This window comes from Ranitomeya imitator, chromosome 7, assembly GCF_032444005.1.
Source record: "Ranitomeya imitator isolate aRanImi1 chromosome 7, aRanImi1.pri, whole genome shotgun sequence".
Classification (NCBI taxonomy): domain Eukaryota; kingdom Metazoa; phylum Chordata; class Amphibia; order Anura; family Dendrobatidae; genus Ranitomeya; species Ranitomeya imitator.
This window is the reverse complement of record NC_091288.1, coordinates 165,879,407-165,898,890: the sequence shown is the minus strand read 5'-3', so window position 1 is coordinate 165,898,890 and position 19,484 is coordinate 165,879,407. Positions and strand designations below refer to the sequence as shown.

Sequence of the window (19,484 nt, the reverse complement as noted above, 5' to 3'; positions counted from 1 at the left end):
TACCAGAGGCGAGAAGCTCTCCCTGGTGGCGAGTTAAAGCATAAGCCTTTTTCTAACACACTCAGGCAATAGTATGAGGCAAAATTGCAAAGATGGATCAAATTGAGTGTGCTGCTGCACGTAGAGAAGCGAATCGCATACGGATACGTAACCTGCGTCTTAATGAAAGAGAATATGAACGAAATTGTCGAAGAACTGCTGATGCAGCCCGACAGAGGGCGGCCAGAGCAAGAGAAACGAATGAAGTAACTGAATCACGTAGAGCATCTAATGCTGCACGACAACGAGCAACACGCAATGCACAAAGTGATACACATATTTCACAAAAAGGAGAACAAGATAGAATTTGTGTCCAAAATGCAAGAGCCACTCGACAATGGCAAGACATTTGACGCTAGAGGACTTATCAATCAAACAGAGGAGACAGGTATTGAAGAGCACTATGCTGGCAAACTGACATTTCGATGTAAGTAATGCCAATCTAAAAATTTCAAAGACTAAATGGCACAGGACAAAACATTCCTTTCCTGCTGCAAGAGAGGTTGCAACCAATTACGTCCCATTCGTATGGATGATCAATTAGTCAAGTTAATGAAAGGAGAGAATCAGCACTCCAATACCTTTATGGCTAATATAAGGCAATACAATAGCTCCCTTGCTTTGGCATCAATGGGAGCACAAGTAGCGCCACCTTCTGGGCATGGTCCATACGGTTTTCGAATTCATGGACAAATTTACCACAGAATTGCCCCATTGCATCCCGCTTTGGGTAGTACTCCCAAGTTTGCCCAGATTTATATCTTGGACTGTGAAGAAGCATTAAGTACAAGAAGTCAAGCAAATAAAAAGTGCCTCCCAGCACTGCTATCATCTCTTGCAGAGAAAATGAAAGACATTAACCCACTCGTAAGAGCCTGCCCTTCACAATGAGGGAATTTGAAATAGAGGAAGAGAGGATTGCTGAATTAGAAAATCGCAATCCACTCGAAATACCAATGTCAATTATAAATGACTACAAGGATGACCAGAAGCGCTATAATGCACCAAGTAGGGACATCAGAGTTCACCTCAAAAGTGAAAACCAAACTGTTCAAATCGGCTTTCTTCACAGAAACTGTGATGGAATTACATATCCACTTCTATTCCCATATGGGGACAGTGGATGGACAATAAATTTGACAACTCCAATTGCCTTAAGTGTGCAACATCAAGGAATTGGTGACATTCATCTACCACTCATACCAGTGGATCAAGATTGACAAGAAAAAAGTACTATGCATGCAGGCTTGCCATTCATGACGAGTTTAATCCCCTTTTAAATGCTGGGAAGTTGATTCAACAATTTATCTTTGACAGTTACGTCAAAATTGAATCCAACAGGATCGAATATATAAAACAAAATCAAAAGGCATTACGCTTCGACAGTTATGCCGGCGTTATGGATCACATCCATAATGCTGCGTTACACCAAGGGCTAAAATCTGGGACACCAGTAATTTTACCGTCCACCTTCATTAGAAATCCAAGAGCTATGCAGCAAAATTACCAAGACGCCATGACAATTGTCTGAAAATTCAGAAAGCCAGATCTTTTTGTTACGATGACCTGTAACCCAAAGTGGAAAGAAATTACTGAAAACTTAGAACCATGCAAAGGCCAGAGTTCAGACCAGATTTGGTTGCACAAGTATTTAAAATCAACCCCCAAGCCGTGCTTAACGAGATTTTGAAAAAACACATTTTTGGCCGTGTAGTTGCCTATGTGTATGTAATAGAATTTCAAAAGCGTGGACTACCACACACTCACATGCTCTTTATCCTCGGACAGGAAGTTAAACCGAGGGACAAAGAAATAATTGATGAATTGGTCTCTGCTGAAATCCCAAACGAGACAGCAAATCCAAAACTGCATGAGGCAGTGATGAAGCACATGATTCATGGCCCATGTGGCGAAGATCAACCTGGTGCTATATGCATGACAGATGGTCAATGGAATTTAATACAGAGACAAACCCCAATGTTGACGGTTATTCACAGTACCGTCGACGCAATAGTGGGAACACCAGACGAGGAACGCGAGAAGTCGACAACAATAGATGGGTAGTTCCATACAACCCTTATTTATTACTCAAGTACAATTGCCATATCAAAGTTGAGATATGTGCTTCAATAAAAAGTGTTAAATATCTTTTCAAATATGTATACAAATGACATGACTGTGCCAATAATAAGTTTGATACATTAAACTGGAATGAACCAGCCATGTACCTAGATTCTCGGTATATAAGCACCCTTGAGGGCATGTGGAGAATTAGAAAAAATAAAATACATGATGCTTCACATACCATTAAAAGGCTTGCTGTTCACCTTGAAAACATGCAGCAAGTGTTTTTCGGAGATGGTAATGTGGATATGGTTATTTCAGACTCAAAAGCCTCTACTCTAAGGCTTATTTTGACCTAAACATAATTGACGCTTCCGCCCGTCAGTATTTGTACAGTGAAATCCATGAATACTATGTCTGGGATAGAAAAGCTGTACTAGAAGGATGGAAAAAACAACGTGTTCAATTTGGGAAAACAATTGCCTGAATATATACAGTCTCTTTAACACATGGTGAACTGTATTACCTAAGACTCCTTTTACTTCACATAAGAGGAGCAAAGTCTTATGCTGACTTAAGGACAATGGACAATGGAGTCGTACATGACATGTATAAAAATCCGTGCATTGATCTTCATCTTTTGGAAGATGATTCCAAATGGGAAGACGGTATAACAGATGCAATCACTTTCCAAATGCCCTACCAACTTCGCAAATTATTTGCTATAATTTGTGTATATGGGGAACCAGCTAAACCATTGGCATTATGGCAAAAATATAAAACCGAATTTATGGAGGATTACACCAGGCATATACCCCAGAAATTGCTGAGCAACTGGCTCTTCGTGATATTAATGAAGTGCTCTTAAGCAATAAAAAGTCCTGTGCTGACTACGGATTGCCAACTCCAGTAAATGTTCCAGATGAAACACTGGACCAACTTAATTATGCTGTAATAAAGCAGGAGGCTGAGCAATTGAAAGCTATGCTTAATGAAGCTCAGAAATCAGCTTTCAATGCAATTATTCAAGCAGTCAATGCTGCATCACAGCCAGACGGCACTAGCTCACACTGTTTTTTTCTGGACGGCCCAGGAGGCAGTGGGAAGACATTTTTGTACAACTGCTTGCACAAGACACTGCAAGCAGAAAAGAAGTCTATTTCCTCAGTAGCCTCCACTGAATTGGCGACTACATTTCTAAAAAACGGTAGCACCTACCATTCCAAGTTTGGCCTTGGAATTACAACAAATGAGACCACAGTGTCAAAAATTAAGCCAACCTCACTTCAACCAACGGAGCTTAGGGAGTCATCTGTCGTTATTTGTGGATGATTTGGTCCAAGACATATGTGGAAAAAAAAGACCATCTGGTGGAAAAGTTTTCATAAACGTTGGTGACTTTCGTCAAACCCTACCAATAGTGGAAGGTGGAAAAAGAGACCAAATTGTACAGTCCACCATTAAATACTCAAAATTCTGGAATCAATTTTCACGGTTCCAGTTACAACAGAATATGAGAACGTCTCCGGATGAAGTTGAGTACAACTCATGGTTACTGAAACTTGGCAATGGAGAGTTGTCAAATGTGTATGGTCTACCAGAAGACACAATTGAAATCCCGAATTCTTTTATTGAAGAGGGCGATTTAATTACAGCTATTTTTGGCGACGCAATTGAGATTACCGATGCAACGGTAGAAGCAAATGCCAATAAACCAATTCTTACGCCATTGAATGATGCCGTTCACGCCTTGAATGACAAAATTCTTAGTCCAGTTCAAGGTGAACACTCAACATATCGCTCCATCAACACATTTGCGGAAGAGGAGGGTGTGATTCTCACAGATTACCCTGTAGAATATCTTAACTCTTTGAATCCCACTGGGATGCCTCCTCATGAACTGAAGCTGAAACCGGGAGCTGTAATTATTATTATTATACATTTTTATAGCGCCATTTATTCCATGGCGCTTTACATGTGAATACGGGGCAAATATAGACAAATACATTAAACATGAGCCGATAACAAGGCACACGAGTACATAAGGAGGGAGGACCCTGCCCGCGAGGGCTCATTCTGCAGGGGGTGGGTGAGGATACACTAGGAGAGGGAAGAGCTGGCTGTGCGGCTGTTCAGTAGGTTGAGGATCACTGCAGGCTGTAGGCTTGTCGGAAGAGATGAGTCTTCAGGTTCTTTTTGAAGGTTTCTATGGTAGGCGCGAGTCTGATGTGTTGGGGTAGAGAGTTCCAGAGTATGGGGGAAGCACGGGAGAAGTCTTGGATGCGGTTATGGGAAGAAGAGATGAGAGGGGAGTAGAGAAGTAGGTCTTGGGAGGATCGGAGGTTGCGTGTAGGTAGGTACCGGGAGACCATGTCACAGATGTATGGAGGAGACAGGTTGTGGATGGCTTTGTATGTCAGTGTGAGGGTTTTGAACTGGAGTCTCTTGGCGATAGGAAGCCAGTGAAGGGCTTGACACAGGGGAGAGGCTGGGGAATAGCGGGGGGACAGGTAGATTAGTCGGGCAGCAGAGTGTAGGATGGATTGGAGTGGTGCCAGAGTGCTAGAGGGGAGTCCAGAGAGTAGGAGGTTGCAGTAGTCGAGGCGGGAGATGATAAGGGCATGCACTAGCGTTTTTGCAGTGTTGCGGTCAAGGAAAGCACGGATCCGGGAAATATTTTTGAGTTTGAGACGACAGGAGGAGGCAAGGGCTTGGATATGTGGCTTGAAAGAGAGGGCAGAGTCGAGGATCACCCCGAGGCACCGGGCGTGTGGGACTGGGGATAGTGAGCAGCCATTGACATTGATGGATAGGTCTGGTGGAGGGGTAGAGTGAGATGGGGGAAAGATGATGAATTCTGTTTTGTCCATGTTCAGTTGTAGAAAGCGAGCAGAAAAGAAGGCTGAAATGGCAGACAGACAGTGCGGGATTTTGGTAAGCAAGGAGGAGAGGTCAGGTCCGGAGAGGTAGATCTGCGTGTCGTCAGCGTAGAGATGGTACTGCATACCGTGGGATTCTATGAGCTGTCCCAGGCCGAAAGTGTAGATGGAGAAGAGTAGGGGTCCTAGAACAGAGCCTTGAGGAACACCGACTGACAAGGGGCGAAGTGAGGAGGTGGTGTGGGGGAGGGAGACACTGAATGTTCGGTCTGTCAGATATGACGAGATCCAGGAAAGGGCCAAGTCTGTGATGCCAAGGGATGAGAGGATTTGTAGCAAAAGGGAGTGGTCTACAGTGTCAAAGGCAGAAGACAGGTCCAGGAGAAGGAGGACAGAGTAGTGTCGCTTGCTCCTGGCAGTTAGTAGGTCATTGGTGACTTTAGTTAGGGCAGTTTCAGTTGAGTGATGGGAACGGAAGCCTGATTGTAACCGATCAAAGAGGGAGCAGGAGGAGAAGTGGGAGGACAGTTCAAGATGGACGTGTTGCTCCAGCAATTTGGAGGCATAAGGGAGAAGAGATATTGGGCGATAGCTAGACACAGAGGATGGGTCAAGGGAGGGCTTTTTGAGGATGGGTGTGATCTTGGCATGCTTGAAGGATGAGGGAAAGACACCTGTTGTGAGTGAGAGGTTGAAGAGGTGCGTTAGGGTTGGGATGAAGACCGTGGAAAGGTTAGCGATGAGGTGGGATGGGAGCGGGTCAAGCGTGCAGGTGGTGAGGTGTGATCTTGACAGGAGGGTGGAGAGCTGATCTTCTGTCATGGTGGAGAAGCTGGTTTTTGAGGAGCAGGGTAATTATGCTCCTGCGTAATCTTAACAGAAAGCGTGGCCTTTGTAATGGCACAAGGCTTTATGTGAAAAGCTTAAAAGCAAACGTTATTCATGCCATTGCTTTAAATGGAAAACCAAAGGGTCAGACAGTTCTTATTCCAAGAATTGACCTGATTTCCAAAGATACAAACTTGCCAGTCCAGATGCGACGGCGTCAGTTTCCTGTCATTCTGGCTTTTGCAATGACCATCAGTAAATTTCAGGGACAGTCCCTGGATATTGTAGGAATTTATTTGCCTCTCCCAGTGATTTCACATGGGCAGGTATATGTGGCTTTCTCCAGGGGAAGGAAAAGCCAACAAATTAGGGTCAAAATATTTGAGACACAGAAGCAAGGTAAACTTATTCCTAACATTGACAAATGTTTTACTGTCAACTGTGTGTACAAAGAAGTCTTTTATTAAGCTTTTTAACAATTGTAAAAGCCAAAAATGTTGTACACAAAAGAGGGACTAACTCCTAGCCGCGGTCTACGGACCAAACACTGGGCATGGGCAGGACCTTGGGGGCAGATCCCAAGTGCGCTCAACCATGTGAAATAGCTTACACTCAGGAAAATTGAGGAATAGCGCTATTGGATAGCTCTACCCATTTATTTCCTTTAGGAATAGGGCTATGGGATAGCTCTACCCGAACAGTATTAACTACAGAGCTTTTTCATACACAAGGTAGGAGTGGCAGGAGAGGTACACCAGGTAGTTCTGTTTGCTATTAGTCTGCACATACGCCAGTCTGGTGCGTGGGTACACCCCATTGCGTGGTTCGTAATCACCGCGCGAGCCCGAAGGGCGCGCAATCACTTGTGGATTTCTATTAGCGAGTATCAGCTTTGTAATAATATTTTGCACAGCGTGACAAAATTATATAAAGTTTTCGCTTATTAAAAATTGTACTGGAACCGCGTGTATGTAATAGCTGCAGGGAAGTCAAGCGCAAAATCCAAAAATATAATAAGGGACAACTTTGGTGGTTCATTTCACACTTTTCACGAGCTCTTAAGAAATATTTCACTTGTTTTTACAATTATTTCTAAACATCCTGACAATAATTAAAAGGGAAATTTTCATTGCAAAGTTATTCATTTAAAACAGGTTTTAATGTTTTTAGGTGACTATCCAAACAAAAAAATATCTTAACATTTTTTATTTTGTTCACTCTGCCCACTATAACATATCTAGTTTTCAAGAGCTTGCTTGTCAGCTTTACTATACAGAATGGGTCAGAGTCAGCAGAGACCTCTCATTATTAGTGATGAGAGTGTACTCATTACTTGTGTTTTCCCGAGCACGCTCGGGTGATCTCCGAGTATTTGTAAGTGTTCGGCGATTTAGTTTTCGTCACCTCAGCTGAATGATTTACAGCTACTAGCCAGCCTAAGTACATGTGGGAATTCCCTAGTAACCAGGCAACCCCCACATGTACTCAGCTTGGCTAGTAGCCGTAAATCATTCAGCTGAGGTGACAAAAACTAAATCTTCGAACACTAACAAATACACGGAGATCACCCGAGCGTGCTCGGGAAAACCCGAGCAACGAGTATACTCGCTCATCACTACTCATTATCATAAATGATTGGGAACATTAATAACAGCTGCGTTGCATTGCTGGAAGCCTGGATAAGGCAGGAATGAACCATTTTACACTATACAGGCAGGCTTTGCATCTAGCACTATTGAAATTTCCCGGCCATGTGAGTGGACTACACACCATCAATTACTGACAACTAGAGAAGCCTGTGAAATATTTCTGTAATTTCAGATTCAAAATCGCACACATCCAACTATAAAGAAATCTCAATACACAAGTGCAACTGTACAATCTGGTCACTTCAAAAGGACGTTTTTAAAACTAAACCATATATAAAAAAAAACACCTTTTCTGCTCTATCTTCTTAATAAAACTAAGTTAAATACATGGGATGATACATTTAAATGCAGCTGGGTACTATTTTTATTATTTTCTTGCCCTATATGTTACAGGATTTAGCTGGATTCACTGCATCCAGTCCCATCAAATCTCATTAATGTGGCATGTGTGCTGAATATTAATACAATCAGATGATAACCTTGACAAGAACCAAGATGATAATCATTTACTTAACACATTTTCACATATAAGTGGTGAAGATTTACCAGGTTTTGTGGCTGTTGCATCATTTTTATTAGGGCTGGATGGTTGTAACCTGAAAAATACAATAAATAGAAAATAAAGCACATTTTAACAAATATATGTGTGTTAAAGGTTTCTTGGTCCATGTTCACTGTGATACACAATATGATAACAAATAGCACAGTAACTACTTTTCATTCTTTAAAGAGGCAGGCTGACTGATTACAGGTTTGTAGACACCCGTGGTGCTAGTTTCAGGTCACACTTTAGATTAACATGTCCCTATGGGCAAATAATTTTCCATCTTTTCCATATTTTTATTTGAAATAATAATTTTCTCCTTCAAACTTTGCTTTCATCAAAGAATGCTCCCTTAGCAGCATTGCAGATCTTTGACATTCTAGCAGTTAATTTGCTGAGATAATCTGGAGAAATTTCACCCCATGCTTCCAGAAGCCCATCCCACAAGTTGGTTTGGCTTGATGGCTTGATGGGCACTTTTTGCGCACTATACGGTCAAGATGCTCCCACAACAGCTCAGTGGGGTTGAGATCTGGCCACTCCATTACAGATCAAATATCAGCTGCTTGCTTCTTCCCTATATAGTTCTTGCATAATTTGGAAATGTGCTTTGGGTCATTGTCGAGTTGTAGGATGAAATTGGCTCCAATCAAGCACTGTCCACAGGGTATGGCATGGTGTTGGAAAATGGAGTGATAGCCTTCCTTATTCAAAATCCCTTTTATCTTGTACAAATCTCCCACTTTACCAGCACCAAAGCAACCCCAGACCATCACATAACCTCCACCATGCTTGACAGATGGCATCAGGCACTCTTCCAGCATCTTTTCAGTTGTTCTGCGTCTCACAAATGTTCTTCTGTGTGATCCAAATACCTCAAACTTGGATTCGTCTGTCCTTAACACTTTTATCCTATCTTCCTCTGTCCAATATCTGTTCTTTTGCCCATATTAATCTTTTCCTTTTATTAGCCAGTCTCAGATATGGCTTTTTCTTTGCAACTCTGCCCTGAAGGCAAGCATCACGGAGTCGCCTCTTCACTGCAGACGACACTGGGGTTTGCGTGTACAATTTAATGAAGCTGCCAGTTGAGGACCTGTGAGGCGTCGATTTTTCAAACTACAGACTCTAATGTACTTGTTTTGTTGCTCAGTTGTGCAGCGGGGCCTCTCACTTCTTTTTACTCTGGTTAGAGCCTGTTTTGCTCTCTGAAGGGAGCAGTACACACCATTGTAGGAAATCTTCAGTTTCTTGGCAATTTTTTTTCATGGAATAGCCTGCAGTTCTAATAAGAATAGACTGTCGAGTTTCACATGAAAGTTCTGTTTTTCTGGCCATTTTGAGAGTTTAATGGAACCAACAAATATAATGCTCCAGATTCTCAACTAGCTCAAAGGAATGTCAGGTTTATAGGTTCTATAATCAGCCAAACTGTTTTTCAGCTGTGCTGACATACTTGCACAAGGGTTTTCAAGGGTATTCTAACCATCTTACACAGTTAGCAAATACAAAGTACCAAAAGAACACTGGAGTGACGGTTGTTGGAAATGGGCCTCTATAGACCTATGAAGATATTGCATTACAAACCAGACGTCTGCAGCTAGAATAGTCATTTACCACATTAACAATGTATAGAGTGTATTTCTGAATCATTTAATGTTAGCTCCATTAGAAAAAACTATATACCGTATTTTTCGGACTATAAGACGCACCGGACTATAAGGCGCACCCAGGTTTTAGAGGTGGAAAATAGGGAAAAAAATATTTGAAGCAAAAAAATGTGGTAAAATATTTAATAACATACTATTATATATAATAACACCACATATAATAGTATGTTATTATGTTGGAAGCTGCGGGACCAGTGTGGTGTCTGTACAGTACTATATGAAGATGCTGGAGGGTGAGTATAAGAATGGGGGCACAGGGCTTATATTTAAAGCACCACTCCAGCACTGCAAAATAACACTGGAGTGCTGCTTTAAAATCCAATGGGAGAACTATAACTCCCAGCATGTCCTGCAGGTCCTATGACATGCTGGGAGTTATAGTTCACTAAAGAAGTGGCAGAGTGCTTTATTGTGTTTTGGAAAGACTAACCTCTTAATTGTGGCAGCCAGCCACACTGTGGTGAGGTAAAAGCATCCCATGACTGCACAGAGCCCTCCCTCTTGTTGCCTTTCCACAGCACAAGTAATGGGAGCCAGCAGATTCTAGTGTTGGAGTCTGAAGGACCTGTGATGTCAAGAAGAGGGAGGGCTCTGTGCTGCCGTGTGATGCTCCAGCCCGCCCACTTCTGACATCACAGGTCCTCCTTGTGCACACTGCACAGCACTCAGCTCCAGCCGAGGAAGGTACAGCAATCTCCTCTCCCCCGGACCCTGCTATTGCTGCCTCCTCTCCCCCGGACACACAGATCTCCCCAGCTGCTGCAGGAATGAGCGCTGGGGAAGCCATGTGTGTCCCTGCTTAAGTGCAGTATTCATTTGCCTCTCCTGGCTCACCCTCAGCTGATAGGTGGGCGGGGAGTAGCTAATGAATATTCACTGCACTTAATCATGGTTCCCCCAGCACTGATTCTGGCAGAGGGGACATCCTGAAGTGGGATAACAGTGCGATCCCACTCATTGCTGCCCCCCTCCCCACACGCTACATCCGCACCATAAGACGCACCCACACTTTCCTCCCAAATTTGGAGGAAAAAAAGTGCGTCTTATGGTCAGAAAAATACGGTATATATTAGCTGAAGAGCCCGGCGTTGCCTGGGCATAGTAAATATCTGTGGTTAGTTATAGCACCTCACTTCTCTTATTTTTCCATCACGCCTCTTATTTTCCCCCTCACATCTCTCATTTTCTCCCTTACACCTCTCATTTCCCCCCCACTCCTCTCATTCCCCCCTAACACTTATCATTTCGACCTCACATCTGTCATTTTCCGATCACTCCACTATTTTTCCTCACTCCTCTCATTTTGCACTCACACCTTTTCATTTTCACCTCACACCTCTCATTTTTCCCTCAGTATATACAGGTTTGTCATCTCCCTTCTATATAGTATACACCTGTATGTCATCTCCTGTATATAGTATATACCTGTATGTCATCTCCCCTGTAAATAGTATATACCTGCTGTATGTCATCTCCTCCTGTATATTGTATATACCTATGTGTCATCTCCTCCTGTATATACTATATACCTGCATGTCATCTCCTCCTATATATAGTATATACCTGTATGTCATCTCCTGTATATAGTATATACCTGTATATCTTCTCCCCTGTATATAGTAATACCTGCTGTATGTCATCTCCTCCTCTATATACCTATGTGTCATCTCCTCTTTTATATAGTATATACCTGTATGACATCTCCTCCTGTATATAGTATATACAGTCATGGCCAAAAGTATTGACATCCCTGCAATTCTGTCAGATAATACTCATTTTCTTCCTGAAAATGATTGCAAACACAAATTCTTTGGTATTATTATCTTCATTTAATTTGTCTTGAATGAAAAAACACAAAAGAGAATGAAGCAAAAAGCAAAACATTGATCATTTCACACAAAACTCCCAAAATGGGCCAGACAAAAGTATTGGAACCCTCAGCCTAATACTTGGTTGCACAACCTTTAGCCAAAATAACTGCAACCAACCGCTTCCGGTAACCATCAATGAGTTTGTTACAATGCTCTGCTGGAATTTTAGACCATTCTTCTTTGGCAAACTGCTCCAGGTCCCTAATATTTGAAGGGTGCCTTCTCCAAACTGCCATTTTTAGATCTCTCCACAGGTGTTCTATGGGATTCAGGTCTGGACTCATTGCTGGCCATCATTGAAGTCTCCAGTGCTTTCTCTCAAACCATTTTCTAGTGCTTTTTGAAGTGTGTTTTGGGTCATTGTCCTGCTGAAAGACCCATGACCTCTGAGGGAGACCCAGCTTTCTAACACTGGGCCCTACATTATGCTGCAAAATTTGTTGGTAGTCTTCAGACTTCATAATGCTATGCACACGGTCAAGTAGTCCAGTACCAGAGGCAGCAAAGCAACCCCAAAACATCAGGGAACCTCCGCCATGTTTGACTGTAGGGACCGTGTTCTTTTCTTTGAATGCCTCTTTTTTTCTCCTGTAAACTCTATGTTGATGCCTTTGTCCAAAAAGCTCTACTTTTGTCTCATCTGACCAGAGAACATTCTTCCAAAACATTTTAGGCTTTTTCAGGTAAGTGTTGGCAAACTCCAGACTGGCTTTTTTATGTCTCGGGGTAAGAACTGGGGTCTTCCTGGGTCTCCTACCATGCAGTCCCTTTTCATTCAGACTCCGACGGATAGTACGGGTTGACACTGTTGTACCCTCGGACTGCAGGGCAGCTTGAACTTGTTTGGATGTTAGTCGAGGTTCTTTATCCAACATCAGCACAATCTTGTGTTGAAATCTCTTGTCAATTTTTCTTTTCCGTCCACATCTAGGGAGGTTATAGCCACAGTGCCATGGGCCTTAAACTTCTTGATGACACGGCGCACGGTAGACACAGGAACATGCAGGTCTTTGGAGATCAACTTGTAGCCTCGAGATTGCTCACGCTTCCTCACAATTTGGTTTCTCAAGTCCTCAGACAGTTCTTTGGTCTTCTTTCTTTCCTCCATGCACAATGTGGTACACACAAGGACACAGGACAGAGGTTGAGTCAATTTTAATCCACATCAACTGGCTGCAAGTGTGATTTAGTTATTGCCAACACCTGTTAGGTGCCACAGGTAAGTTACAGATGCTGTTAATTATACAAATTAGAGAAGCATCACATGATTTTTTGAACAGTGCCAATACTTTTGTCCACCCCCTTTTTTATGTTTGGTGTGGAATTATATCCAATGTGGCTTTAGGACAATTCTTTTTGTGTTTTTTCATTCAAGACAAATTAAATGATGATAATACCAAATAATTTGTGTTTGCAATCATTTTCAGGAAGAAAATGAGTATTATCTGACAGAATTGCAGGGGTGTCAATACTTTTGGCCATGACTGTACGTGAGTCATCTCCTCCTGTATATAGTATATACCTGTGTGTCATCTGCTCCTGTATATAGTATATACCTGTGTGTCATCTGCTCCTGTATATAGTGTGTACCTGTAGGTCATCTCCTCCTGTATATAGTATATACCTGTGTGTCATCTCCACCTGTATATAGTATATACCTGTGTGTCATCTGCTCCTGTATATAGTATATATCTGTGTGTCATCTCCTCCTGTATATAGTATATACGTGTGTCATCTCCCCTGTATATAGTATATACCTGTGTGTCATCTCCTCCTGTATATAGTGTATATCTGTGTCATCTCCCCTGTATATAGTATGTACCTGTGTGTCATCTCCTCCTGTATTAGACCTCGTTCACACGTTATTTGCTCAGTATTTTTACCTCAGTATTTGTAAGCTAAATTGGCAGCCTGATAAATCCCCAGCCAACAGGAAGCCCTCCCCCTGGCAGTATATATTAGCTCACACATACACATAATAGACAGGTCATGTAACTGACAGCTGCCGTATTTCCTATATGGTACATTTGTTGCTCTTGTAGTTTGTCTGCTTATTAATCAGATTTTTATTTTTGAAGGATAATACCAGACTTGTGTGTGTTTTAGGGCGAGTTTCATGTGTCACGTTGTGTGTGTTGAGTTGCGTGTGGCGACATGCATGTAGCGACTTTTGTGAGATGAGTTTTGCGTGGCGACATGCGTGTAGCAACTTTTTGTGTCAAGTTGCATGTGACAGGTTAGTGTAGCAAGTTGTGTGCAGCAAGTTTTGCGCGTGGCGAGTTTTATGTGTAGTGCGTTTTGAGTATGTGCAAGTTTTGTGTGAGGCAACTTTTGCATGTCTTGCAACTTTTGTGCATGTGGCAATTTTTCCGCGTGTGCAAGTTTTCCATGAGGTGAGTTTTGCACGTGTGGCGAGTTTTGCGTGAGCCTAGTTTTGCATGTGGCGAGTTTTGAGCGGCGACTTTTGTGTTTCGACTTTTATGTGGCGAGGTTGGTGTATGTGTGGTGAAATGTGTGCTGAGGGTGGTATATGTGTTCAAGCACGTGGTAGTGTGTGGCGCATTTTGTGTGTGTGTTCATATCCCCTTGTGTGGTGAGTATCCCATGTCGGGGCCCCACCTTAGCAACTGTACGGTATATACTCTTTGGCGCCATCGTTCTCACTCTTTCCCCTTGTTCACATCTGGCAGCTGTCAATTTGCCTCCAACACTTTTCCTTTCACTTTTTCCCCATGATGTAAATAGCGGCAAAATTGTTTTGTGAATTGGAATGCGCAGGGTTAAAATTTCGCCTCACAACATAGCCTATGACTCTCTCAGGGTCCAGACGTGTGACTGTGCAAAATGTTGTGGCTGTAGCTGCGACGGTGCAGATGCCAATCCCGGACATACACACATACCTTCAGCCTTATATTTTATAATATACCTTATATATATCCACACACACACATATACATATACACAACAAATGGTGTGTCCATCCTTTTCCTTCAAAACCGCTTTAAGGTTATGATGCGGGTCAACAGCATTTTTGGACGAGCAGAAATACATCAAATCCAGAGTAGTGCACAACCAATGTTAGTCAATGGGAATCCAGAATTGGTGTGCACATGCTGCGGAAAAATCCACATGAATTTGCAGCGTTTTATTTTCCGCAGCATGTCAATTCTTTTGCGGATCTGCAGCGTTTCTGCACCCATTGACTTCTATTGAGTCAGTCAAATCCGCAGCAAAACCGCAGGTGTAATAAGATTTGCAGTTTTGTTGCGGATGTGAGTGCGAAAAATGCTGCAGATAGGGAGGAGGAAAAGTGTGTGGGTGGTGAAGATGTGCGTGTGTATCTGTGTGTGTCTGCGGGGTTCTGCACGGTTGTGTGTGGGCGGCTGTGTGTGTGTCTGTGTAGGCAGGCATCGTCCGATGGGACTACTAGTCCCATCCGGCTATGTCTGCTGTCACATAGAACAGTGACAGCATTAGCCGATGATGGGACAGGAGTAGTCCCATCATCCGGCTACTGTGTTGAATAGTAAAAAAACAAACAAATATACACATACATGTACACATACATGTACACATACAGTACATACTCAAACAGCTAATCCCCGATGCCCTCAATTGTCTGCAAAATTAAAATAATAAACCAACAGTATACTCCCTGTTCCAATGTAATCCATTTAATAACGATTGTCCCTGACGATCTCCCGTGTAGAGTGGTCACATCAGGAAATGTGACCGTTGTACAGGGCTCCGGTGATACAGTGACAGGAGGTATCCTCCCGCACTGTATCACTCCGCCGCCTAGAGGTCACCGGAGTTCATACTGTCACTTGTGGAACCACTGCGTGAGAAAATTCTCACGCAGCTGTAGTGCCATAAAGTGAGAGCTTGAACTCTGGTGACCTACACTGTGGGAGTATTATCTCCGGTGAGTGTGTCATCAGAGGCCCCTGTAGAGCAGTCACATCTCCCGATGTGACAGCTCTACACTGGAGATCGTCGTGGGACACTTGTTATTAAATGGATTACATCGGAACAGGGAGTATTTGTGTTGGTTTATTATTTTATATTTATTACAGGAGATCGAGGGGGTCGCGTGGATTAGCTGGATAATAAAGATGGCAAAATGTTGTGTTTTATTTAATTAAAAGACTTTATTCAAGCTGTGTCTTTATTTAACCTATAACAACTAAAGGATTAGTAATGGATAGGTGTCTTATTGTCACCTCTCCATTACTAAGCCTTGGGCTTGATGCCACCTTACAATACAAAGGCGACATTAACCCCACAACTATTACCCCACTTGCCACCACTACAAGGCAAGTGGGAAGAGAGAGGCTAAGTGCCGGAATTGGCGCATCTTAGAGACGTGCCATTTCTGAGGCGGCTAAGAGCTGATGTTTGTAGCCGGGGGGCAATATCCATGGCCCCTTCCTAGGCTATTAATATCAGCCCGCAGCTGTCTGCATAGCCTTTTTTGGTTTTTAATTCTAGGGGTACCCCACGTCATTTTTTGGGGGCTCCCCTATTTTAATAGCCAGTAAAGGCTTAATATACAGCTGCGGGCTGATATTCATAGCCTGGGAAGCTCCATGGGTATTACCCCTTTTCCCAAGCTATAAACATCGAGCCCCAGTCGCTAGTTTTCCCTCACTGTTTTTGAAAATTGCTCTGGAGCCCACTCCATTTTTTCCCCCTTTTTTTAACCCCTTTCAGACATTAAACATACTATCCCGTCGAGGTGACCCGGGCCCATATGACCATCGATGGGATAGTATGTCATATGCAATCAGCTGCGCTCACAGGGGGAGCGCGGCCGATTGTGGCCCGATGTCAGCTGATTATCACAGCTGACATCGAGCACTATGTGCCAGGAGCGGTCACAGACCACTCCTAGCGCATTAACCCCCGTAACACTGCGATCAAATATGATCGCAGCGTTCCGACGGCATTGGGAAGCAGCGCACAGGGAGGGGGCTCCCTGCGTGCTTCCCTGAGACCCTAAGAACAATGCGATGTGATCGCGTTGTTCAGAGGGTCTCCTCCCTGCAGGCCCGGGATCCAAGATGGCCGTAGGGGTCCTTCCGGATCCTGCAGGGAGGTGGCTTGCGAGCGACTGCTGAGAGCAGGCGCCGGCAAGCCTCCAGCACTGCCTGTCAGATTGCTGATCTGACACAGTGCTGTGCAAAGTGTCAGATCAGCGATCTAACAATATATAGTGATGTCCCACCCTGGGACAAAGTTAAAAAAAAAAAAAATCACACTAAAAATATATTTTTTTTAAATTCCTAAACAAAGAAAAAAAATGTTTATTGTTCCAATAAATACATTTATTTATGTAAATAAAAAATAAACAATAAAAGTACATGATTAGCATCGCCGTGTCCATACCGTCCCAATCTATAAAACTGTCCCACTAGTTAACCCCTTCAGTGAACACCGTAAAAAAAATATAAATAAAAAACGAGGCAAAAAACAATGCTTTATCATCATACCGCCGAACAAAAAGTGGAATAACACGCGATCAAAAAGACGGATATAAACATGGTCCCGCTAAAAACGAGCCACCACATAGCGTCATCAGCAAAAAAATAAAACAGTTATAGCCCTCAGAATAAAGCGATGCAAAATAATTATTTTTTATATAATAGTTTTTATTGTATAAAAGCGCCAAAACAAAAAAATTATATAAATGAGGTATCGCTGTAATCGTACTAACCCGAAGAATAAAACTGCTTTATTAATTTTACCAAACGCGGAACAGTATAAACGCCCCCCAAAAGAAATTCATGAATTGCTGGTTTTTGTTCATTCTGCCTAACAAAAATCGGAATAAAAAGCGATCAAAAAATGTCATGTGCCCGAAAATGGTGCCAATAAAAACGTCAACTCGTCCAGCAAAAAACAAGACCTCACATGACTCTGTGGACCAAAATATGGAAAGATTATAGCTCTCAAAATGTGTTGACGCAAAAACTATTTTTTGCAATAAAAAGCGTCTTTTAGTGTGTGACGGCTGCCAATCATAAAAATCCGCTATAAAAACCCGCTATAAATAGTAAATCAAACCCCCCTTTATCACCGCCTTAGTTAGGGAAAAATAATAAAATTAAAAAAAAAATGTTCAATTTTCCCATTAGGGTTAGAGTTGGGGCTACGGTTGAGGCTAAAGTTAGGGTTGGGGCTAGAGTTTGGATTACGTTTACGGTTTTGGTTAGGGGTGTGTCAGGGTTAAGGGTGTGGTTAGAGTTACGGTTGTGATTAGGGTTAGGGGTGTGTTGGGGTTAGGGGTTTGTTGGGGTTAGGGGAGTGGATAAGTTTTTGGATTAGGGTTAAGGGTGTTTTGGGGTTATGGGTGTGGTTAGGTTTGGGATTAGAGTTATGGGTGTGCTGGGGATAGGGATGGAGTTTGAATTGGGGGGTTTCCACTGTTTAGGCACATCAGGGGCTCAGCAAACGCAACGTGACGCCTGTAGACCATTCCATCAAAGTCTGCATTCCAAAATACCACTTCTTCCCTTCTGAGCTCTGCCATGTGCCCAAACAGTGGTTTACCTCCACATATGGGGTATCAGCGTACTTAGCACAAATTGGACAACAACTTTTGTGGTCCAATTTCTCCTGTTACCCTTGGAAAAATAAAAATTTGGGGGCTAAAAAATAATTTTTGTGGGAAAAAATGATTTTTTTTTATTTTCACAGCTCTGCGTTATAAACTTTAGTGAAACACTTCTGGTTCAAAGTTCTCATAACACATCTAGATAAGCTCCTTGGGGGTCTAGTTTCCAATATGGGGTCACTTGTGGGTGGTTTCTACTATTTTAGTACAGTAGGAGCTCTGCAAACGCAACGTGATGACCCGCAGACCTTTCCATCAAAGTCTGCATTCCAAAACGGCGCTCCTTCCCTTCCGAGCTCTGCCATGCACCCAAACTGTGGTTCCCCCTCACATATAGGGTGTCAGCATACTCAGAACAAATTGCACAACTTTTGGGGTCCAATTTCTCCGGTTACCCTTGTGAAAATAAAAAATTGGGGGCGAAAAGATCATTTTTGTGGAAAAAAAGATTTTTTAATTTTCACGGCTCTATATTATAAACTTTAGTGAAACAATTGGGGGTTCAAAGTGCACACCACACATCTACATGAGTTCCTTAGGTAGCCTAGTTTCCACTAGTTTCCAAAATGGGGTCACTTGTGGGGGGTTTCCACTGTTCAGGCACATCAGTGGCTCTCCAAACACGACATTGACTCCGATCTCAATTCCAGCCAATTTTGCATTGAAAAGTCAAACGGCGCTCTTCCCTTCCGAGCTCTGCCACGCGCCCAAACAGTGGTTTACCCCCACATATGAGGTATCGGCGTACTCAGGACAAATTGTACAACAACTTTTGGAGTCCAATTTCTCCTATTACCCTCGGTAAAATAAAACAACATGGATCTGAAATAATTTTTTTGCGAAAAAAGTTAAATGTTCATTTTTATTTTTTTTTAAACATTCCAAAAATTCCTGTGAAGCACCTGAAGGGTTAATAAACTTCTTAAATGTGGTATGGAGCACCTTGAGGGGTGCAGTTATTAGAATGGTGTCACTTTTTGGTATTTTCTATCAAATAGACCCCTCAAAGTGACTTCAAATGTGATGTGGTCCCTAAAAAAAAAATGGTGTTGTAAAAATGAGAAATCGCTGGTCAATTTTTAACCCTTATAACTCCCTAACAAAAAAATAATAATTGGCTCCAAAGTTGTGCTGATGTAAAGTAGACATGTGGGAAATGTTACTTACTAAGTATTTTGTGTGACATATCTCTGTGATTTAAGGGCATGAAAATTCAAAGTTGGAAAATTGTGAAATTTCCGTTTTTTTCACAAATAAACGCAAGTAATATCAAAGAAATTTTACCACTATCATGAAGTACAATATGTCACGAGAAAACAATATT

At 42.5% G+C, this 19,484-nt stretch overlaps 1 protein-coding gene across 3 annotated transcripts in view; it reads right to left on the bottom strand.

Moving 5' to 3' along the window:
* ABAT (4-aminobutyrate aminotransferase) overlaps positions 1-19,484 on the bottom strand; it is a 187,060-nt gene that overhangs the window by 50,255 nt on the left and 117,321 nt on the right. For all 3 annotated transcript variants that reach the window (XM_069733997.1, XM_069733995.1, XM_069733996.1), the window contains exon 6: positions 8,006-8,055. In XM_069733997.1, coding sequence (XP_069590098.1) covers positions 8,006-8,055 — 50 coding nt within the window. The remainder of the gene's footprint in view (positions 1-8,005; positions 8,056-19,484) is intronic.